General features: G+C 32.3%; 2 protein-coding genes across 3 annotated transcripts; one reads left to right on the top strand and one right to left on the bottom strand.

The window, feature by feature from the left end:
* The first annotated feature begins 10,890 nt into the window (after positions 1-10,890).
* On the top strand, positions 10,891-15,108 carry LOC125870963 (zinc finger protein GAI-ASSOCIATED FACTOR 1-like). Its single transcript, XM_049551520.1, has 4 exons — positions 10,891-11,271; positions 13,192-13,588; positions 14,031-14,308; positions 14,380-15,108. The coding sequence occupies exons 1-4, from the start codon at positions 11,091-11,093 to the stop codon at positions 15,099-15,101; spliced, it is 1,578 nt and encodes a 525-aa protein (XP_049407477.1). The 5' UTR covers positions 10,891-11,090; the 3' UTR covers positions 15,102-15,108.
* A 1,304-nt stretch (positions 15,109-16,412) lies between these two features.
* Positions 16,413-22,356, bottom strand: LOC125871816 (potassium transporter 5-like). Of its 2 annotated transcripts, none has more exons than XM_049552493.1 (8): positions 22,228-22,356; positions 19,079-19,304; positions 18,737-18,985; positions 18,590-18,643; positions 18,243-18,503; positions 17,991-18,158; positions 17,493-17,747; positions 16,413-17,352 (listed from the first exon to the last, which is right to left on the bottom strand). In XM_049552493.1, exons 1-8 carry the CDS (start codon positions 22,354-22,356, stop codon positions 16,415-16,417), a joined length of 2,280 nt encoding a protein of 759 aa, XP_049408450.1. In that variant the 3' UTR covers positions 16,413-16,414. The 2 variants fall into 2 exon arrangements, with proteins under 2 accessions (XP_049408450.1, XP_049408451.1); XM_049552494.1 differs by lacking the exon at positions 22,228-22,356 and adding an exon at positions 19,382-19,441.
* Positions 22,357-22,609: the final 253 nt, after the last annotated feature.

Genomic DNA, 22,609 nt, shown 5'->3' with positions numbered 1-22,609 from the left:
TTAACTCCCAATTCAACACCAACTTTAAATTCAGTTCACCCACAAATGGGCGAACTACAATTCCTTTTATTTCTTTCTCGTGTGAATTTATATCTCTTTCTTCCTCATGTGAACTATATCTCTTTCTTCGTCACGTGAACTATATCTCTTTCTTCCTCACGTGAACTATATCTCTTTCTTTCTCACATAAATTTATATTTCTTTCTTCTTCACGTAAATTTATATTTCTTTCTTCTTCACGTAAATTTATATTTCTTTCTTCCTCACGTGAACTATATCTCTTTCTTCAATAATAAATATGAGTTATTCACACCCTAAACCTCATGATTTCGAAAGTGAATAGTGATAATGCTATATATGCTTTGGTGGGATGACTGGTCAAGCCTCGTCCCTCTAGTCCTATTACATTAGATTTTTGTGTATGATTAATATTCAAATCAAATCAAATCGAAACATATAACAATAAAATCGATAAATCAATACAAGTATAATCCAATCAGGGTTGATGTTTTTTCTTGGAAAAAGTAGTCAATCAAGAACCATGACCAATTAACCGAAAGGTGAAACCAATGTACAATTCACAATGAGGGTAGTCCACGAGACACCTTAATTTAATTTGATTCCTTTACCTGTAATTAACATAAATCTGGACCAATAATTTGTGTCTTATTTTCATTAATTTATACAACATTTTTGCCTGCCACATACATCAACTTTGTCGTACACTTCCACTAAATTTATTTATTTATATTTTTGTTAGCTGCCTAAAATAAAGCAAGATTCATATCCTCGTATGTAGTGTCCCTGAGTTTGTGGAATATTGGACAACGACAATTCTCCACTAAAAAATAGTTTGATGTTTAATTTAGGAAAAACGTTTGAAATATATTCGAATTTTAATCGAAATTGTTGTAACAATCACAAACTTTGGGCAGAATCTATTACCGCACTATTTAATCGTGTATTTTAAAGATATATAAGTGTCCAATTGGACAAGTTACTTATTTATAATGATGCAATATTTGTGATATCCACATGGGTACCTATATATCTTTAAAATATACTATTAAATAGTATAGGAATAACCAAAATTTGAGATTGTTACAATAATTCGATCAAAGTTAAGATATATTTCGAACCTTTTTCCCTTTAATTTATGAAATAGTACTTTTATTTATATAACAAAAAATATGACCTATAGCTAGTTTTGTACCACCTATACAAATTTGCCAAATTTGCCTAATTGTCATTGTGTTTTCACAATTATTCTGAATACCTTTATATATATATATATATATATCGTAGAATTTTTGGTGATATCACACTATATTATGAACTCGTAATTACCATAAGTTAGTGTAATACATACACATTTATGCTTATTAAGGAGCAAGATAGGGATTAGTAGGTCCTTATCCAACAATTTAGGGTTTCAACTTTCAACTCATGGGTTATTATTTTCCAATTCAACTTTCAACTAATTGTGGATAGGATTAAACATTAACGAGTAGGAAGGGAGAGGGAGAGGGGACCATTTGATCCATAATCCATCAAAGCAAAGTGCTTTAAATAAAGGCTAATATATACTTTTATAAAACAAAAAAAAATGACCTAACTTTGTACTATCAATAAAATTTTGCCTAATGACATTATGTCTCCACACTAATACAAAATACTTTTATATATATCATAGAATCTCTGACGATATATCAAAAAATAATATTAACACTTGTTTAATTATAAGTTAGCTTAATACAGATAAATTTGTGCTTATAATAAAGAAGCAAATAATGGTTGAGAGATCAGGTTCGAGTTTTAGGGTTTCCCAAAATGGTTGATAATAATAACATCAACATATTAGATAGAGAAGGCCCTAACTCAAGTAAAGAAATGGAGAAAGATGAACTCCCAAAATTAGTCCGACAATAATTTTCCAGCTTGGTACGTACTTGATTAATAAGCTTGGATTTTCATCGACTTCTTTTAATTTTGAAGAAAAAATTCTAGTTTAATTTGCTAATAATTAAGAATTATTCTAGTATGTGAGAATGTTCACTGTGTTGGTGATTATTGTATCTTTGATTAGAAGTATTATTTTTTAAATGCAACTACCTCTTAAAGAAAAGGCAAATTAAATAACACTAATTTCACTAGTTTAAAGCTTAATTACATGTTTTTACTTTAGTTTTCGAAATTATCTTTCTTACCACATTTACTTCGCCAAATATTAGATACATTAGATACATGCGAATCATATTATGTGTAATTTGTTCAAGATACACTGTATCTAATGATTCACATGTATCTGAGATCATTAACTCTCTCACCTCTCTCTTATTTCTCTCCCCTCTCTCACTTTCTCACGTGTCTCTCTCCTTATGTATCTATATTTTAGAATGTATATATTTGATATAAAAGATATATGTATTTAACTTAAAATGTGGTATATAATTATTAATTAGTAAGTATGTAATTATTTCAAACTATAAAATAAATTAATATATATGTTTAGAATCGTGATTAGCTTCTCTATTAAGAGTGTTGAATCTTGCATTTGCCCTGTTCAATTAGTAATTTATTGGTCTCTTGTAAGTTGTATCGTGTCATACATCTGCCACTTTCCCACTAACATATTCAAAACCAAAAGAGAGACATCACTTTCCAGTTAATGATAGTCTTACCTTGGAATAGAACTTAAATAAGGGGTGTATTTAAGTTCAGTTAGTCAAGTGAAGAGGTATTTTTAAGACTGTTAATAGTTCGGAAATGAAATTTATTTCACACCAAATTCAAAGGGGTATTTTTAACACTTTCTCTTCATGGGACGTTTCTCTTTCAAGATCCACCACATGAGGAATAACCCCCATATCATCATATCATGTATGATATGAGCAAAAGATGTTCATGTAGTGCTTTATTTGTTTTTGTATTTTACTATTTTGCTGTCTATTTTCTTATAATCCTATATTGGATACCTTTCTTTTGAGTTACGGTTTATTCAAAACACCTTCTCTACCTTATAAATATAGGAATAAGATATACATACATCAGATCCTTTCCAGACCCACTTATGGAGTATGTTCTTGTTTTGTTATAAGTGTCTCCGCTAGTGAATTTCTGATCAACTGGTTACTCTAAGTTAATGAAACGATGAAATTAAATAACTTTGCTTTATTTTATTTTATATTAATAAAGTCACTCAATTTAACTATTTTTGAATTGCGAAGTAAGATTTGCCGAATTGTTTTCATTGACATTTTAAATTTTAATTTATATTCCATAGTTTACATTAAAATTGTCAATTATTGTGGTAGATATTTTTTGTTGAGAAATATACAAACAAATATCATATAGTCTATAGAATCGTGTATACCCCATTATCACCAATGTTGTCCGTTTTATCAAATCATTCAAAGACTATATTAATACAAAACAAAGCAAAATAACTTTGTTTCGTAATTTCTTTAACTTGAGTGATCATTTAATAAAAAAAATATTCAATAATTCATGTAACTCGATCTGCGTTTAATTAAAATGTATTAGAACTTTCTTTTTAGGGAATACATACACCATTTTTGAGGATTAAATGATCCATTAAGTATCTAATTAGAAAAAAATAGCAGTTTTATCATCTCAAAAGGGAAAAAAAAATATAGAAATAATTCATGAGGGGGCAATGTAAATTACAACATATAAGGATACATATAGGATTGCAGGTCTGCACAATTATGGGAAAATTACGCGTATAAGCAAATATATACTAGTTAATTAGTTAACATAACTATAATTTGTCTTAATTACAATTCGCGACCCACTTTTAGTTATAATTACGTGACTCAGCTTTTTGGTTTTGTATAATTCACACGTTTGTATAATTCAGAATTTGTATAATATAATTTGTATAACTTTTGTAATATTCGGAAGTTGTATAATATAATTTGTATAATTGTTTACATTTCTGATGTTTGTAATTGTATAAATTCGTTATTTCGAGTTTATACAAAAATAACTGAATTATACAAATGTACCCGCGAGTTATACAAACCTGCGAATTATACAAATGAAGCAGCTTAAACTATAGCTACAACTCGTAAATATGCAAACTATAACTATGAAGCATAATTAAGTTTATTATAGCGGCTATTTGCGAAAGTTCCCAATTATGATTTTGGATCTATGGCCCAACTCTTGCATGCAGGCCTTAAGTGAAAGGCTTGTGCTAGGTTCTAGTGGGCCGAAGTATACACTCTATTTTGAGATCACAATTTAAGTCGTATTCATAGTAGGTAAAAATGTACAAATCTATTTATTTTGAAATAACTTCTAATATGAATGTCTGAAGCTAAGTAATTGACAAAGCACAATTTCAGACATCACAGGTCTAACGTTGCTCCAAAGTGGATAGACAAGGAAATTTTTTTACAAGACGGGTACAAGTTAAATGATAGTGTCCAAATAAAGGGCCTCATGAAATGTAATACAGTTCTAATGGTTACAAAATTAGTTCATAAAAATATGATCTGCTATTATCCCGAGTATGATTGAATTAATGACACGATCATTTTAATGACTCAATTCATTTTAACTAGTTCAAATTCATGAGTTCATCTAAGAGTTGAACTTATTTGATCTACTATGTAATCCAAATTAATTTATCCATGAAAAAACTTTTATTATATGATATATATTTATAATTACAACAATTTTTTTTTGTTTAATAATCAAACAAATTATAAGAAAATATATAAAAAAGAAGCAGAATTGGATGAGTTATACTATACCCATCTTTGCATCAATAGTCCAATTACTCGGCCTGGTCCTTACATAAATTTTGTGAGGGAACTTACATAAATCTTACTAGGAGCTAATTACGTATCTTATTAAATTTTGGTGTCTCTAAATATGTCTAAATACATGTATTTCGGATACATTGGGTCAAATTTAGGTGTAATTTGTTCTAGATATGTATTGTATCCAAGTAGATCTACATGTATGTGAGATACATAACAAATCTCGCTCGCCTCCCTAGGTGAGATCCCATCTCGCTCGCCACTATCCTATCTATATGGTATCCCAGATACATGCAAATCACTCCATATACATATAGATACATGTATCTAGTATATATCTAGTATGATTTACATGTATCTACGATATATACGAATCTCGCTCGCCATACTCCTTGTTTTGTGTATATGGTAACAAAAATGCATGTATCTAAGTGTAAGATACGTAGACAATTCTTAATTAGTTGTAAGATACATAATATTTTGAAAGTATAAGTAATAATAGTATATATGGTAATGAAGTATGTCTAATTATGTAGTTTTTTCATATTTTTTTTGGAAAACCCCTGGAAACCCATAATCTTTGCCACAGTCTGCCTTCGGGTGAGCACTTTGTGGTAAACCTGGTCACTGTGCAATAGCTCGCAAATCACACAGGAAATGTAAGCCACATTAGGTAAGCTATACAACGAGCTCAGGACTAAGTAGCAGATAGAGGCTAGATTTAATCTCAGGTCTCCCACATAGGTGACCCACCTCCCAACCACTCAACCATGCCCTTGCGGTCCTGTCCTTACATATTTTCTAAACTCACATACTAGTTTTTTTTAGTATTTGAGAAATTGGGATGTTTGCCAAGTAATGACAAGTTGCAGAGTCAAACACTATTTCTCAAATTGTTTTCCAAATATATTTAAGAATATTTGTGGCCAAACGGCAACCAACCATTAATTTCAGCCCAACATATTTACAACTCTAACTCTAATATTTCATATTTGAACATTAATGATATAGGAGTGCGGAAGCTAAATAACAAAAATACAAATTATAGGACACAAGAGATAAGATATTTAATAGAGAACTAGTAATTACCAATTGAAAGAACATCTAATTTGAATCAAGCACACATATCATATCAATTTTAAACTCAATATTTGATCCAAAACTATAGGAACAACCCTCAAGGGAATGTAATTTCTCAAAAATTCACTTTAACAAATTTAAAACACTTTTACTTATCATTATCATGTAATGATAAACAACTCATTTCATTGTAGTCTTCTCATAAACTCAAAAAAATCTTCTATTGCTCCACTTTCGCAGGGGCATATAACTCATCTTGTCTCGACTGCGCTAGCAATAGCTTTGAAGAAGTCGAAATAGGAGAACACTCATCTCAGGACGGAAAAGTCAAATTACAAGCCTCAATTGGAAGCTTTGCAAGAATTGTCAATATTTGCAATCATATAACTCCAATGGACCTTGATCCTTGACCTCTTGTTACTCTTTAATGCCTAAATTTTTCTTATAAATGAATCACACATTGTGTCCTAGATCGTGATGTATCAATTAATAAGGTCAACTTATTCAATTTATGACTTAAAACAAATATAACAAACCGCATTTGTTGACAAAACCTATAGTTTCAAATGTAAAAACAGAAAATAGTGTCTTTTTTCTTGGTGATCCGTTTGTTTTTATTAAAATTAAAATGTCTAAATTCCAATATTATGATTTGTGTGAATATTTGTTATTTTCTCAAGAGTTTTTTTTTTTTTTTTACCCTTCCTAGGAGCTCCCACCCCTTTTGCTCTCTTGGTGACTCGAACTCGCAATCTTCGGGTTGGAAGTGAGGGGTGCTTACCATCCGAGCAACTCCCTCTCGTCAATTATAAAGAGTTGAGAATCAAACTTCCAAATAATAATAAAAAAATTCTTTTTTCTTTAAACCAACAAAAATAAAGAGTGTCGTATTAAATGAAACATATAGAGTAGCTCTTTAGGATTTATCTGAATAAAATTCGGAGAGAATCAAAATTCCACCTTAAATACTTCTTGTAATGTGAAAAGAAGGTAATTAATACGTCGAAATGGTCTAAAGAATCATTTTTAGTTAAGTAATTATATACCGGGAACGTCTTAATCAAACTAGATTGATTTAACGTTTACAATTACACATAATTAAACATAACTAATTATGCTAATCCAAAACCTCATTTTCACAATTGGGTCCATATTTATTAAATTTATATAATGTGAAAGAATACAAAGTTGGGGTTGGCCGTCGTTTTGGATGATTCTATCAAAATGTTGCTTTCTTTATGTCTATAAGCTATTGGCTTGACTTCATTTTTGAAATATATGAGCTAATTAATTATTAATTAATTATTTTCTAATCAAATAAAATTATAGAAACTAATTAATTAACAGAATGTGTCTGTCATTACTTCTATGTTCTTGTACTAATTAGTTTCCTAAAAAACATCGATATTGTTCATCGATGAAATCCAAGTTAATGTTTTGTCCATTGACAAGAGCACTTTTAGTAGAGGCAAATAATAGGATTTTAATTTTGGGATTACTAAGTAATACAAAAATTTACTTTCGTTTTATTTCCTGCGTCTCATAAATATTATTTGATCACTGACTAAATCATGATATAATTAATTAATTTTTTTTCATTTTATCTCTAGGATTAATATGGTTTTAAAAGTTTAAGTAAATTTTGAAGATCCAATAATTTCTTTTTCAAAGGGCTAATTGATATGAGAAAAGGGCAAAATAGTAAAGCTGATCTCTATTAATGATTTTTAATCATCAACTCACCGTGTAATGTAGAGGGACTTCTTGTTTACAATGGACTTTGCACCTCCTTTGAGAAATAATAGATATAGTATTTTTTACTATAATACGCATGACTATTTACATTTTAAAAAATCTTGAAAAATGATTTTGGGAATTAATAGTAAATGTTAAAGGTAAAACATGTAAAAAAAAAAGAAGACCATTTTTATCTTGGTATGTTAAAGTGAGCAAGTAATCGTGAATTTGTTTTAATATAATGGACAAATAAAAATAAATGGAGGGAGTATTTCATTGCAAATTTGCAATTTTCTTGACCAAGAAATTTATAAGAAATTAGGACAACTGCTTTTAATCCTAATTTGTGTCCTCTAGTTGCTTCAATTTTTCAGCCGAACTACTTGTTTCATATTTAGTAAAAATCAACAGAAGTATTTTAATTTGTACCCTCAAAAATGGCATTAGCATTTAACTTGATTCTTGGATTATATATTATATTATATTATAGGGAAAAGGATCAAATATGCCCTTAAACTATGTGAAAATGTCTAGATATACCCTCCGTTTGAAGTTTGGCTCATTTGTGCCCTCGCCGTCCAACTTTTCACCCATATATGCCCTCGTAGACGTTAGTTGCTTTGCTGGAAATAACCAACTCTTTTCTTTTCTGTAAATAACAAATGAAATTGCCACAACCCCTTTTAATTACCACATGTCATTTATTTATATTAAAAAATGAATACACCTCTTTTAAATAGAATATCTGACCTGTAAATCGTATCTGACCCAAATTTCTTTGGTGGATATTTCACATAAGCCGATAAATCATATTTGACCCAAATCACTTTGGTTGGAGAAACGCCATCTCCATCTCCAACCAAACCCATCGCTTTCTCCTAAAAGAAAAACGCCATTAAAGGTGAGCTTCGAGCTCTAACCATGAACAAACAATAGAGCTCTAATGAGCTCATTGATTCGCACAACCTCGGACAAACAACCACCAAATAGCTCCGACCACCACGAGCTCCAGAACACCACCCCCAAGGTAGTGGACAAAACACCAACCCACACACCTCACTGGTCTGGCAAGACATCTAGCAAACGACCCCAAAATAGTTGTATTTCAGATGTCAAATGTTATCTCATTTTAGATCTGGTTGGAGGAATTGAAACTCCGGTCACCTTAGGTCGAATATGATTTACGGGTCGAATATCCTATTTAAAAGAGGTATATTCATTTTTTAAATATAAATAAATGTCACGTGGTAATTAAAAGAGGATGTGACAATTCCATTTGTTATTTAAAGAAAAGAAAAATGAGTTGGTTATTTCCAGCAAAGCAACTAACGTCTACAAGGACATATATGGGCGAAAAGTTGGACGACGAGGGCACAGATGAGCCAAACTTCAAACGGAGGGTATATCTAGATATTTTCACATAGTTTAGGGGCATTTTTTACCCTTTTCCCTATATTATATAAAAAACAATAAGATTGCGAGTTGCGACAAAGAAGGAAGCTCGAAACTAACTTGTTTGATTAAGTTTTTGGAAAGTTAAAAGTGTTTATTTTCTTTTAAAAAATATATTTATTTTTAAAAAATTAAAGTGTTAAGCCAAACTTGTAGAAGAAATATGTGATTTTGGGAATTAGCCGAAACTGTTTTTTCAGAACTTAAAATGTAGATTTCTCCTAAAAATACTAGTTTAAAAAGTACTTTTAGAAGAAAAAAAATTTAGAAGCAATTTTAAGAGTTTAGTCAAATATAACTCGAAAATGCTTTTTAATTTGATTAGCTGAATACAAATTGAATTTCCACCAATAGTACTTCAATTTACATTAGGATTTTTATAATCTTTCGAACATTTTAATCTTATAAGGTTTATCTTTTAACTAAAAATCTTAAAAATCAAATTCATAAATTTTAAATATAAAGAAAAATATCGAACATCATGTTTTAATGATTTCGAGTGAAAATTAGGAAAGAAGTGGCACATTATGTTTTAATTGTTTTAAATTCAATAATTGTGATATTTTGTCATATTATTGGCAGGGTCACATCAAGAGGAACTGGCCCCTAATAGGATAATAATTTATTTTGATTATTTGTTCTAGTGTGTGTTTCACATTACGAACTGATCCAATTTTTTGTTTTTACTTTTATGTACTATTTTTGGTGTTTTCTTCTAAACCTTTTTTTCCCTCTTTGCCTTATTCTTTCTATACTAGACACAGGTGCCTCTGTTAGCACGGATTCAATATTTAAATATTTTTATTTTAATTTATGTAATATAGATAGAATTTAGAAAGTTGATTAAATTTTAATACGATTTTTAGATATTTAAGTTTTTAATTACTTTTTATTTGCGCAAATTTATTAGGAAGAGGTCCAGTAAGATGTCCATAATCAAAGTATTTTTCGTCATCGATCGTTAATTTTTTACTCAAAGTAGTTACAAGATATAAGCAAATATTACCTACATTCAAAATAATAAAGCAATAACTAAAGAGTATTAATTTAAAACTAAAAGTCATAACTAAAATGGAGTCCATAATTTTGAAAAAATTATACACTACTTAAATTAAAGTAGACCAAAAAAAATTCCAAAATACGTTGAAGTAGGCATGTCGACGAAGACGTGTCTGCTTCAGCGCGAACTCTCTCTTATATAATAAGAGAATATGTGTGTAAATAATCAAGTTTTTCTTGTTCTTTTGCACCAACTATTAGAATCCTTACATGGAATAACTAATCTCGAAATGATTAATTTAAGAAAACCTTGTTGTCTTGTTCCCAACCAAATAAGCCATTAGTAAATATAAACTTCATTTTTTTTTGTTGAACCCCATATGATAGCAAACTGAATATATGAGTTATTACACTATGTGAATCTGAATTAAACGACTAGTAAAACTAAGATACCAAATAGTTATATAAAAAAAAAGGCTAATGAATAATAGGTGTAGTAAAACGAAATTGTACAAAGTTAGGGGCCTTTCCACATGAATTATTGCCTATATATCCCTACTTTATGGGGTCGTTTGGTTGGTAAGATAAGATAGACAAAGATATCTCATGAAATTATTTTATTTCATTTTTCGTATAAGATAACTTATCCCACGATTTATACTAAAAATGTGTGATAAAATAATCATAGGACTAAATAATACTCATTACCAAACGCATGATTAAATAATTTCATATAAAATATCTCAAGATTATTATCCTTATCCCATCAGCCAAAACGACCACTATATATATATTAGTATAAGCCAAATAAGGAAGGCCACAATTCCAAAGTTATTAATGTGCCATCAAGAGAGGGAATAGAGGAGAGAGTTCCCTGCTTGTTTTGTCTTCCTCTACTCATAGCATATTCCTAGTTTTAAGTAAATATCCAATTCAACCCTTTTTGCACAAACAAAAAGTGGTAAACAACAAATTGCAAAGTTTCTAAAATCTTATACTATAACTATTTCACCCCTTTATTATCAAAAAAATATGTCAAATATTTCTGGTGAAGAAGGGAGTTTTTCTTCAGGAGAAGAAGCTCATTTGCACACTTCAAATAATAATATTTCTTCTATTACTACTAGCAATGGTTCCACCTCACAATCCCAACAACAACAGAATAAGCAACAACCACTTGCTAAGAAGAAAAGAAATCTTCCTGGAAATCCTGGTAAAACACTATTCTATTTATATCTAATATATATATTCTTTTTGAATTTCGTGATAAGAGTTTATAAGTTTCATACATCGTCAGTGTAAGCAGTTTCATAGGTCATCCAAAGGATATCTACAATTTGGAATTTGAAATCTTGAAAAAAAAGTCATACGTTACTAAAAATAAAGATGATATGATAGTGTAAAAATTATTTATACTGATGATGTATATTACTTAAACAATTCATGACGATATCATATGTTAAAATCGGAAATTGTACTAGTGATCATATTATTGCTCTAGCTTAATTATATAGTTCAATTTGAATAGTTGTGTGTTTAATTTAACATGAAGTGTGTTTTGATTCTTGATGATATTATTGCTTTAGCTTATTACATAATTGTATTATTGGTTTTATTTGATCTAATGTGAACGTATTTCTATTTTATAGAAGAGTCGTAATCAAGGGCGAAAAAGTAATTTTATTTCTTTATAAAAAAATTATGTTTATGAGGATATAATTTAGGTAGGAGGTTATAAAGGATACATTGTAACAACTTGTTTCTGTCGTTATAGAAAAGCCAACGGAGGAAAATTGGGGGCGGAAAAACTTTTTCATAGTATTTGGATTTTCCTAATCTTATCCAGATTTGGACGAAATCAGAGTCTTTGAGGTGTAGGGAAATCTGGTAACAATCGGGTGAAGTATTTGTGATTTTGATTACATGAGTGGTTAGATAACTCGTTAAAGAATCTGTACAACTTTACGGAATTGAATTTGGGTGAGTAGAACTCCCGAAATCGATCTTGGCTTAAGGGGTATTTTTTGAGCGTCGTTGGGTAGAGGTATGTTGTGAAATGAGAATTTTGAAATTCTTGAATTAGCTCTCTGTCTTGCGAAACCCGCACTGGCGCCGCTTTTTGCCGCTTTGGCGGGGCCGCTACAGCGGGGTGACGGCCGCTGTGGCGGGCTCGACACGAATTAAAGTCGTTAATAAACCCTCAAATGACCTCATTATGCACTTTTCGACTTTTAGAGCTAAGGAACGAACCCCAGGCGACTCCTACTCGTATAAGTAGAAACGTCACATGTTTATTACTACAATGGAAAATTTAGCATGTTTTATGTTCTATGATGGTGGAATCTTTGACTTTAACCTTTTCAAAAGGGTCAATAATTGCTTGCAATTGTGATGAAATACACTTTTTTCATTTTCCTTTTTCGTGACCCACACACCACTTTTATGTCTATGAATAGTACATGACTTCTAATCACTCGAGAAATTTACTCCGCATGGAATGTTCGTGAATATTTGAATTGATTGTTTTCCGTTTAGAAATTTTAGAATTCAGTATTTTATTATCGTGAATATCTAAGCTAGTTGTTTGGTGTTTGAAGTTACTAGAATCTAATATTATTTGGTCGTGTATATTTGAATTGGTCATTTGATATTAAAAAAGTTGTTTAATTTAGAACTTTTTAATCTTAAATATCTAAGCTATTTTTTTAATGTTCGAAGTTTGTAGAATCTTAAACTTTGTGATCGTGAATATCTGAACTGATCATTTGTTGTTCAAGAATTGTTGAATTTAGAATTTTTTGATTGTGAATATCTAAGCTAGTTGTTTGAAGTTTCTAGAATCTATGTAATACTTTTTGATTGTGAATATCTTAACCAATTATTTGATGTTTGAAGTTTCTAGAATCTACGTAATACTTTTTGATCGTGAATATCTGAACTGGTCATTAACTATTCAAGAATTGTTGAATTTAGAACTTCTTGATAGTGAATATCTAAGCTGGTTGGTTTGCTATTCAAACTTCCTCAACTCTAGTACTTTTTGATAGTGAATCCCTAATAGTTTGTTGTTCAAATTTTTTTATTTATCGCGTGTTTGATTGATCGATTGATTCTCTTCTCGAAATTGGTGTAGATCCCAATGCAGAAGTCGTTGCCCTATCACCAACCACCCTCATGGCAACGAATCGATTCGTGTGTGAGATTTGCAACAAGGGATTTCAAAGGGACCAAAATTTGCAGTTACATAGGAGGGGACACAATCTTCCTTGGAAGCTTAGGCAAAGAACAACAACGGAAGTGAGAAAGCGCGTTTATATATGTCCAGAGCCAACTTGCGTGCACCACAATCGTGCTCGTGCATTAGGTGATCTTACGGGTATTAAAAAACATTATAGTCGTAAACATGGAGAAAAAAAATGGAAATGTGATAAATGTTCAAAAAAATATGCTGTGCAATCTGATTGGAAGGCTCACCAAAAGACTTGTGGAACAAGAGAATACAAATGTGACTGTGGTACCATTTTCTCTAGGTTAGTTTTTTTTCCCTCATAATTCTTTTAATCATTTTTAAAAAATTATAAAGATTGTACGCATGCAAAATAAAAGAGTTTGACTCTTGAAATTCAAGCTATATCATATAAAGAAGAATACATTTATTCATGTATATATATTATATTAAAAAAAGAATTGCTTAATGATCTTAAGATCTTATATAATAATTTCAAAAGCATTAGATTTGAAAGTTCAATAATGGAAAAGTTTTTTTATACTATTATATCACTTTATGATAGTTGTTTCTTTAATTTGTTTATTGTAGGGCATAAGTGGGACCTAGTTACCTGAAATATAAGACAAACAATTTAACATAACATATTAAATTAAAATGACAATGTATAATACTATTATTTTTGGTTATTAGTATTGTCAGTATATAAAAGTTAAATTCTCATATGAAAATTGATGTGCATGCAGGAGGGACAGCTTTATCACACATAGAGCTTTTTGTGATGCATTGGCTGAAGAAAACAACAAAGTGAACCAAGGTTTAATGAACAACAGTATGGAACACAATATGCATAGTGGCCAAATGCATGAACTCATGTCATCCAATGCCTCTTTAGGTTTATCTGAATTCAATAACTTTGATCCCAAAAATTCACTAAAATCACTCCCTCAAGAACTTCTCCCCATTCCATTCAAGTCCATGACCAATAATATGGCTCCAGGTGGCATGTTCTCGACCACTTCAGGTAATTGAACTATCTGATTGTCTCATTCAAAATCTTAACTAGTCAGAACGTTAATTATATTTTCAACACAGGTAACCTATTTGGTAATAGTCCAAGAAGTGTAGCTTCATCATCTTCCGGACTTCAACTTAGCTCGAATATCCCATCGAATTTCAATTATCTACAAGATAACGGTAAAAATGGGGTGGCTCAAGGGCAAGGCCAATTATCATCAGTTCCAATGTCAGCTACCGCGCTTCTGCAAAAAGCGGCCCAAATGGGGGCCACGGCTAGTAGTAGCATAAATTCCCCAATGATGCAAAAGAGTTTTGTAACAAGTGCTATGGCTGGTCCTGATATTACCATAACAAGGCCATCACCTAATTATGAGAATTTCCAAATGCAACAAGACAACAATCATCAGAATCAGAATCAGAATCATCAGTCGAATTTAGCAGCAGTGATGAATGACATGGGAATTTATAGCGGGATACTAATGAGTAATGATCAAAACAACGATGCTGGATACATCAAAAACGTTACAGAAGTACTTGATCGCGATAATCATAATCATAGTACAAATGACGGAGTTAGGAACCAGACTATGTTGGTGCAAAACGGATCAAATGACATGTTGACAGTTGATTTTTTAGGTATTGGAGGAGCTTCAAGGACACCAATTAGTAATTTGCAGGAACAACGAAGATTCGAAGCAGCTATAAATCAACAGAGGTTGCAAACTACTTCTTTGTTTCATCATCAACAAAATATTAATAATAATTCGGGTATGGAAAAGCCCATATGGGATGTTTGATGGATACTCATCATTCATCAACAATGGAAAAAACTTCCTGGGATATGGTGTTAGCATCAAATCAATGATCTCAAGATACGCTTTATATATCATTTAACCATAAGGTTAAATTATACGTAAAGTTAGGTATAAATACGGAGTGGGGATAAGTTTTTAATTTCCATAGGTTAATTTGTCCGTGTATTTTTCTTATCATGACTAATTAAAGAACTTGTATGCATGGTAGAATTTAAACAAAACCTTATGGGTTCGACACTCTATTTTTAAATCACTTTATTACTTGTACGACTATATATCATTTGTGTGTGACCCTCTTATTGATATATACACTATATATATGGTGACATATGGAAAGAAATGATATTTTAGATACACTAGTAAACCTTACAATTCTTTTTTTTTTTAAATATTATTTTTGAATTTAATTTTTATTCACATGTATATTATTCATGGTCAATGGATGGACCTCGTTGGTGCTAAACATTAATGGACTTTGACCAACCTATATTCTATATAACGGGTCGGTGCCTATCTTCCTTATTGATTTTGATTGCTTGACAAACATGTATCGTATGAAAAAAATTATCGCTTAATTATTCGTAGTGGCGGAATCAGAAATTTTATTAAGGGTGTCCAAGAATAGTGGTGTGTGACTGTTAAAATAAAACAATTTGATATTCATAGTGGCGGAATTAGAAATTTTATCAAGAGTGTCCAAGAATAATGGTGTGTGACTTTCAAAATATACAAAAGAATAATGTGCTACAGTAAAACCTCTCTAAATTAATATAGGCGGAACCATGAAATATTATTATTTTGTAGAGGTATTATTTAATCGATAAATTAATATTTATTAATTTAAAGTGAGTCGACACCGAAAAATTGTTCAGGGATAAAATCTCAAAGAATTTAAAAGAATCCATTTGTGAAAACATCATTTATGAACTTGAGGTCATGATTAATGATTACTGATGTTGACTTCAATAAACAAGAATCCAGGACCGCAAATTCAGTATTCTAAAATTGCTTGTGTATATATTCATGAGAAAGATTTCACAGCAAGAAAATTTTGTTGAAGAGATAATCTGTCATAAAAAATGTGACAAATGTTTAAGACAGTGTACAAATTAGAACAAAATGTTCTGTTTCTTGCTAGCTAAAAAGCTATATATTACTTAATAAGTTTAGGTTGCTGGAACTCTTTAAAAATGTTAATAGGCGCGTGACCGTCCTTCAAAACTAATGTAGTTTTGGAGAACACAACACGAATGTGATAATATTTTTAGAGAATTCGAACAAAGTAACTACTATTGCTAAAGCTCATATATCATTCCTACTTTTAACATACGTTTGTGTGGTATGTCAAATACTTTGCTACTTTGCCTCAAATTTCTCTTCAAGAAATTATAAACATAATTTATCACAACTCTCTTTGCAATACCAGACCCTTTGCCTGCAATCACATCTTGTTCACCTACAAAATGAACAACCCCAACACTATAAGCTCTCTCCACCACTTCTATATCTCTCTCCCTCGAAAACATAACGTCTTCTTGTATATCACAATCAATCTCCAATTCCATGTTGCTACTTCGTTCTGTTGATACTCTGTTACTCTTTGCTGCATTCATCGAAAGCATGGAATCGTATCGTATATATTCCTTCAGCCTCTCAGCCAATAATCTCTCGAACGACTCTTCCTCGTTGTGCACATCATTGTATCCATATCTCACCACACATCGAAACACGTAGAGATCACATGGCTTCACTCTCCGGAAGAGGAACCGTTCTTCTACAGGAACTTTGCTTATAGGAAGTGATTTAACAGAAACAAACACGAGGACTGAGTGTAACGCGGGCACATTCTCCACGTAATGCTTGAAGATTGGTGGAATTCCATGGACAAGTTCAGAATAGAAAATTGCAAGGCCAGGTAGGCGATGATAATTTGTTTCATCCACTGCTTCTTTAACTTTCAAGGGAGAGATCTTGTGTTCTAGCTCGAAATGGTACTTCTTTCGATACACATAGTTCCATACGTACATGATAAACATTAGGAACATAGAGAAAGCCAGTGGAAGGTAACCACCTTGATCGAACTTGTAAAGAACTGAACTTAGGTAGATGAGTTCAACCGTGCCAATGATTAGAACATAGATGATTACAAAAAGAATGCTTGTTTTCCAAATCATGATCATAACGAGCACGAGGAAGCATGATGTTAGTACCATCACAAACACCACAGCTATTCCTGTAAGCAAATGATTTTGTCGCGTGTTAGACATCTGCTTCACATTGACACTAAAAAAGATTCCAGTTATATACACATACATGTAAGAATATCAACTTTATATATATATGAGAAGAGAGGGAACTCTTGGAAATCCTTACCATACGCGTTGCTAATCTTTTCAGTAGTCCTGAATGTAAGAGTGACAATGACACAAGACAACATGAGAAGGTTATTGATTTCAGGAATGTAGACTTGTCCGTGATGTTTGGTTGATGTATGCACAACTTTAACACGAGGAAAGCATCCTAACGCCAGAGATTGCTGGATTATAGAGAAAGTTCCCGAAATCAAGGCTTGACTTGCAATGATGGCAGCTAACACTGCCACGATAAATACTGGCCAATATAAACTATCTGCACTTGTCAAGGAGAAAACATAACATGAGTTTTTTTGTTAAACCGCGAAAAATTACCACAGACAAAGCATCATTTACACCTAAAGAGCATTCTAAGAGATCTAAACAACCTTCTCTTACGAGGTATTATAGAGAAGTTACTAAATACAGATTATAGAGATTTGCCATTACTTCGATTTGGATATAGTTTTTAAATCATCAATGCATAGAACTTAAACTCGGGAACAAATGTTTTACTTACGAGGTATGGACTTGTAGAAAGTATCAGCAACATCATCAATGTTCTTCATTAAAAAGGCAGCCTGACCGAGATAGGCTAATATGAGGGCTGGGTATGTCACACAACACATACTTATCTGTATAGATAGAACACTAAAATGACCAACATCTGCAAATAGTGCTTCGCCTCCTGCAATTAATTATTCAATTATTTTACCCCTAGTAATTATAAGTTTCTCGGTACATTTAAAAGTTGTTGTAAGGAAATGAATACCTGTTATGGACATAACTACGCCGCCAAGAGAAATCCAAGCATTCTTTTTGTTTCTCTTGAAGTAATCTATGATGTATTTAGGATTAAGAGCTCTTATAATAGTTGGATCGTACTTCACGATGTTGTAAATGCCAATACCAGCAATGAAAATGAACCACAAACTAAGTACAGACGCAAAAGTGTTGCCAACATTTTCAGTTCCAAATCTTTGAAACATAAACAACAATATCAAGATGGCTACTGCAATCCAAATAAGTCTTTCTGCATCCAACATTTTAGGCATGTTACTTCCTGTGGAAAAGCAACATGAAAATTTAAGAAAAATAAAATAAAATGCAAGAATTTACCTTCGGTCAAGACGGAGGGAGCTGCTGCTTTGAGTCCTCCAACAGCAGACAAAACTGACCAAATTAAATGAAAAAATCAAATTAGTATCATACTCCCTTTGTTTCAAAATAAGTGGATATTTTCTCGAATTAAGCTAGGCGACGTGCCTGCAATGCAGGGAGTGAGGATGCCATCCCCAATAACCATGGAAGTACCAAGCATTGTGGCAATTAGCATAAAGAACTTTGCAAAATTGCTGCTTTCTAGCTTTGACTTAAGCTTTGAAGCTCGACGTGTACGTCTATCTGGCAAATCAAGTTTAAAAGTCGACACATCTTTGTCTTCAGGTTGTTGACTCGGAATTAATCCCACCTTAGAATAACGACATATCAATGAATATAAAGCAAATGTACCTCCTGCAATAAAAATTACTATGTTTTAAAAGGACTACTTTCAATATTCTATCAAAGATAAAAGACATTTTTATCATTTTCCCTAAATAAAGTTACCATCTCCGTTGTCATTAGCTCGAAGAACAATGAAGACATATTTGATGAGAGGGATCAAGGTGATAGTGTAAAAGATAAGGGATAATGCTCCAAGTATATCTTCTTCCAATTTTACACCATTTGGGAAAACGGTTGCAAACACGAACAATGGTGACGTTCCAATATCTCCATACACCACCCCTATGCTCTGAAACGCCAATTTCAGTATCACTGACCACTCTAATGCCTGGTCAAAAGAAAAAGTAAATTAATTGTATATTGTCAATTTTTCAAAAATAGAAATTCATCCACCCAAGCATTCACCTTCCATGATGGTGGGAGGTTTGACATCGACCCCTACCTTGTATATTATTTGGCAAAAGAATAATTAAGATCACGGGGACAACAAAAGGAGATCAAAGGGGCAAAAAAGGCGGTGTCGAGTACAGACATTGGCAAAAGCCAAAGCTAAGAATTGTACTAAGTACATGAAAGGAGGATATTGGATCAGCTAAATCTAATATCCTATAATATGCTAAGACTTACGGGAAGATCATAGTTCCATCACGTATGTTTCTTTGCTTTCCTCCTAAAGTTTGGGAGTTGAAGTTAGTTCATCTTTACGGGGTGTCTTTCCTCCGTTGGGAGACCTCTTTCTCTGAAAAAACATTTTTTGTCCGTGAATGTTAGTGTCATATTCAGCAAGAGCATCCGCTACTTCATTTAATTTCTTCTCTGAAGCAATGGTTGACAATGATCACGTTTCTCTCTCTTCGATGCTACATATCATGTTTTCATGTTTCCAAGTTGGTTTGATCATCTTCACCTCAAGGCCTTGAAAATTTTGATCACAACACCAGTTGATGCCAATGAGAACAATTTGGACTTCACGAAATTGTTAGTGTAGAATTGGGAATTATGGGTAAAAGTCATTATCAAATCTCCATTTCTATTCCTTCCTATCCATGACCATTACTCTAGGACGAATGATCCTAAGGGGAAGATATTGTAACACCTCATATTCCAGGCTATCTTCAAAGTCAGAGTATAAGCCATGCAAGTTGACTTGGATCAAGTTTGAGGGTACATGATCATTGCTGAGAAGATGATGACATTTTATAGTAGTTTGTTGCCTGCTCGTAGATATTATATCGCACTCCATGTTGTCTCACCAAAAAGATCAAATCTTGTTGTGTGAGTTAGAAACTACATGTTCATATCCATGAATTCTTTTGAAAGTATCAATATAAGAGTTGTCCAAAAATGGTTCCTCGAGAGCCACAAACTCAATGTTATGAAGTTCGAGTAGTTGAATTAGTCTTTCTAAAAGTCCTTTCGATCCCATCCCCCTAATATTCCATATAATGAACTTAATCGATAAAATCTCGTATCACTTGAATCTTCTAGATGTTCACCCTCATTAATCGTTATCCCAAATTCTTGTTACTGATTCATCAATATTTTGTTAGCCTAAATCAGGATTCAGGATCATGTTTCACCTGCATAATAAGTAGTAGAGTTCCCAAATCCAGAACCAATTCAACTCCCTTGAAATCCCTACAAGCTGTGTTAGCCGTGGCCAGTTTGTTGGATGCTATTCTTCGAGCTTTTTCATTTCTTCGTTGTTTGGTGTTGACTATATTCTCTACCTCTTGAATATTGCAAGAAAGTTCTTTCTCCTCCTCAATGCGAATTTTGCCAAGGGCCTTATCTTTGATCCCAGGTCGCGGAGCTTATACCAGCGGACCAAGCACACTTCTATGCCCTTTATGGGTGCACTTTTACTTATACTTCAATTTCTGTTAGTTTTTCAAGATATACATACTTATATATACACATGATTTTTTCCAAAGTTAATGACTGTGCACCCCACCTATACATGTGTGTCCGTCTCTAATTGTCAATGACATGTTTGTCGGATCATATAGTGGCATGCTCTTGTAGCAAAGGGCGGAGGCACATGCAAGTCAAGGTGTCCAATTCTTTGTCGGAAAAAAATATCATATATACAAGTAAAATGATACACAAAGTGATTAAATAACATATTTTGGACACTCTTGATATACAAATTGTTGTAGCCCAGTGATTTCAGATGTCTTTAATGGGTTTCAAACACCTTGAATGAGCCAGTGCTTGCGTGTCAGCTTGCCAGTCTTGAAAAAAGCCGGGATCCCTCATACTCGAGCTTTCATTCATACCCTTTAAAACCAGGTCCCAAACCTTAATTCCAACCCAACCCATACAGATTTCAGCAAAGGTTTAGACAAATCGACTTCTACCCTTAATTTTTCCATATTAAGTCTAGATTTTCCAATGGTAGATACATCCAATTTGTTTGAGATACTGCCAATTAAAGAGATGGAATTTGAGTTCAAAGAGAAGAACCCACATGGGTGGCAAATGTTCTCATTTGTGTTGCTTAAACATTCGCATAATCAATCCAAAAATACCCATAAATCTCTTGAAATAGACAGAAATTAAAATCAACTATGTAAGTAAAATCAATAAATACTTGCTTGTAGTCGAAAGCCCCAATATTGACCTTGCCCTGTAATGGAGTCTGCTCCATAAAATTCGATATGATTTCTTTAATACCAGGTCTTTCGTAAATGAATTTTCCAACTAAAATTAATTTGCACTCATCCGCCATCACCCCGTAGTAGTTTCACAGGCAGACTGATGGAAGCAGCAATACTGAGGTCTGCGAGTGAAACCACAAAACCTCAAATCCCGCAAACGCTACAAGCCAAGTGGCCTTCATCTCCCATTGTAGTCGCCATCTTCATATGACAAGCAGGGATAGCACTATCCGTGCTTGCCATATGCACTATATTGTCTGACCGAATTTGATGTTTCAAAGAAGTCAGTAGAGACGGGTGGGGTTCAGTTGGCCCCCAAAAGGTCACAAATGACGGTTATTTTCAGAGAGGGAAATATTTTTTGAATGGAGCGGTTTTTCGCGGACTTATTTCATTTCATCATCAATATCAAATAACATAAAATTTTCATTACTAGAGGTTGTGATGGGGTGTAAGTACCCGAAAATGAAGTCATAAATATTGACAGTGTTTAATCCGTCAATATGAAACTTTTAGGTATAAATCCGGATTAGTTTGGTTCAAAGACGTAAAAATAGAATATATAATTCTGATAATGGGCTAAGTTATTACCTTTTTGGCCACGGGGACCTTGCTAGATTCCAACTCTAAAGAGTCATGTCGTTTTAACGTTTTACCAGAAAGTTTCTTTCCTTTGATTTGGTGTTGAAGAATGTCTTGATTTTGCTCATTGCCTGACATATCTTTAATCTATAAAAAATAAATTATATTAATTTCCCTTTCTTTTGGAGAAAGTTGATTATTTTTTTTTTACAATTTGAGTAATCAAAAGTGGGAATTTCCTCAACATTTTGTATGGAAGAAAATGATGTTCCTTCAATAATCTCACACGTAAATGGTTACATAGATATATTAACAACAAACATGTCAATAGACTGCCGCAACTCACGCTTCTATGTGTATCTCGATGATCCATTTAGTTAAATTTGGAAAT

This window comes from Solanum stenotomum, chromosome 7, assembly GCF_019186545.1.
Source record: "Solanum stenotomum isolate F172 chromosome 7, ASM1918654v1, whole genome shotgun sequence".
Classification (NCBI taxonomy): domain Eukaryota; kingdom Viridiplantae; phylum Streptophyta; class Magnoliopsida; order Solanales; family Solanaceae; genus Solanum; species Solanum stenotomum.
Note: the sequence above shows the minus strand (reverse complement) of the source record. Positions and strands in the feature narration are given on the sequence as shown.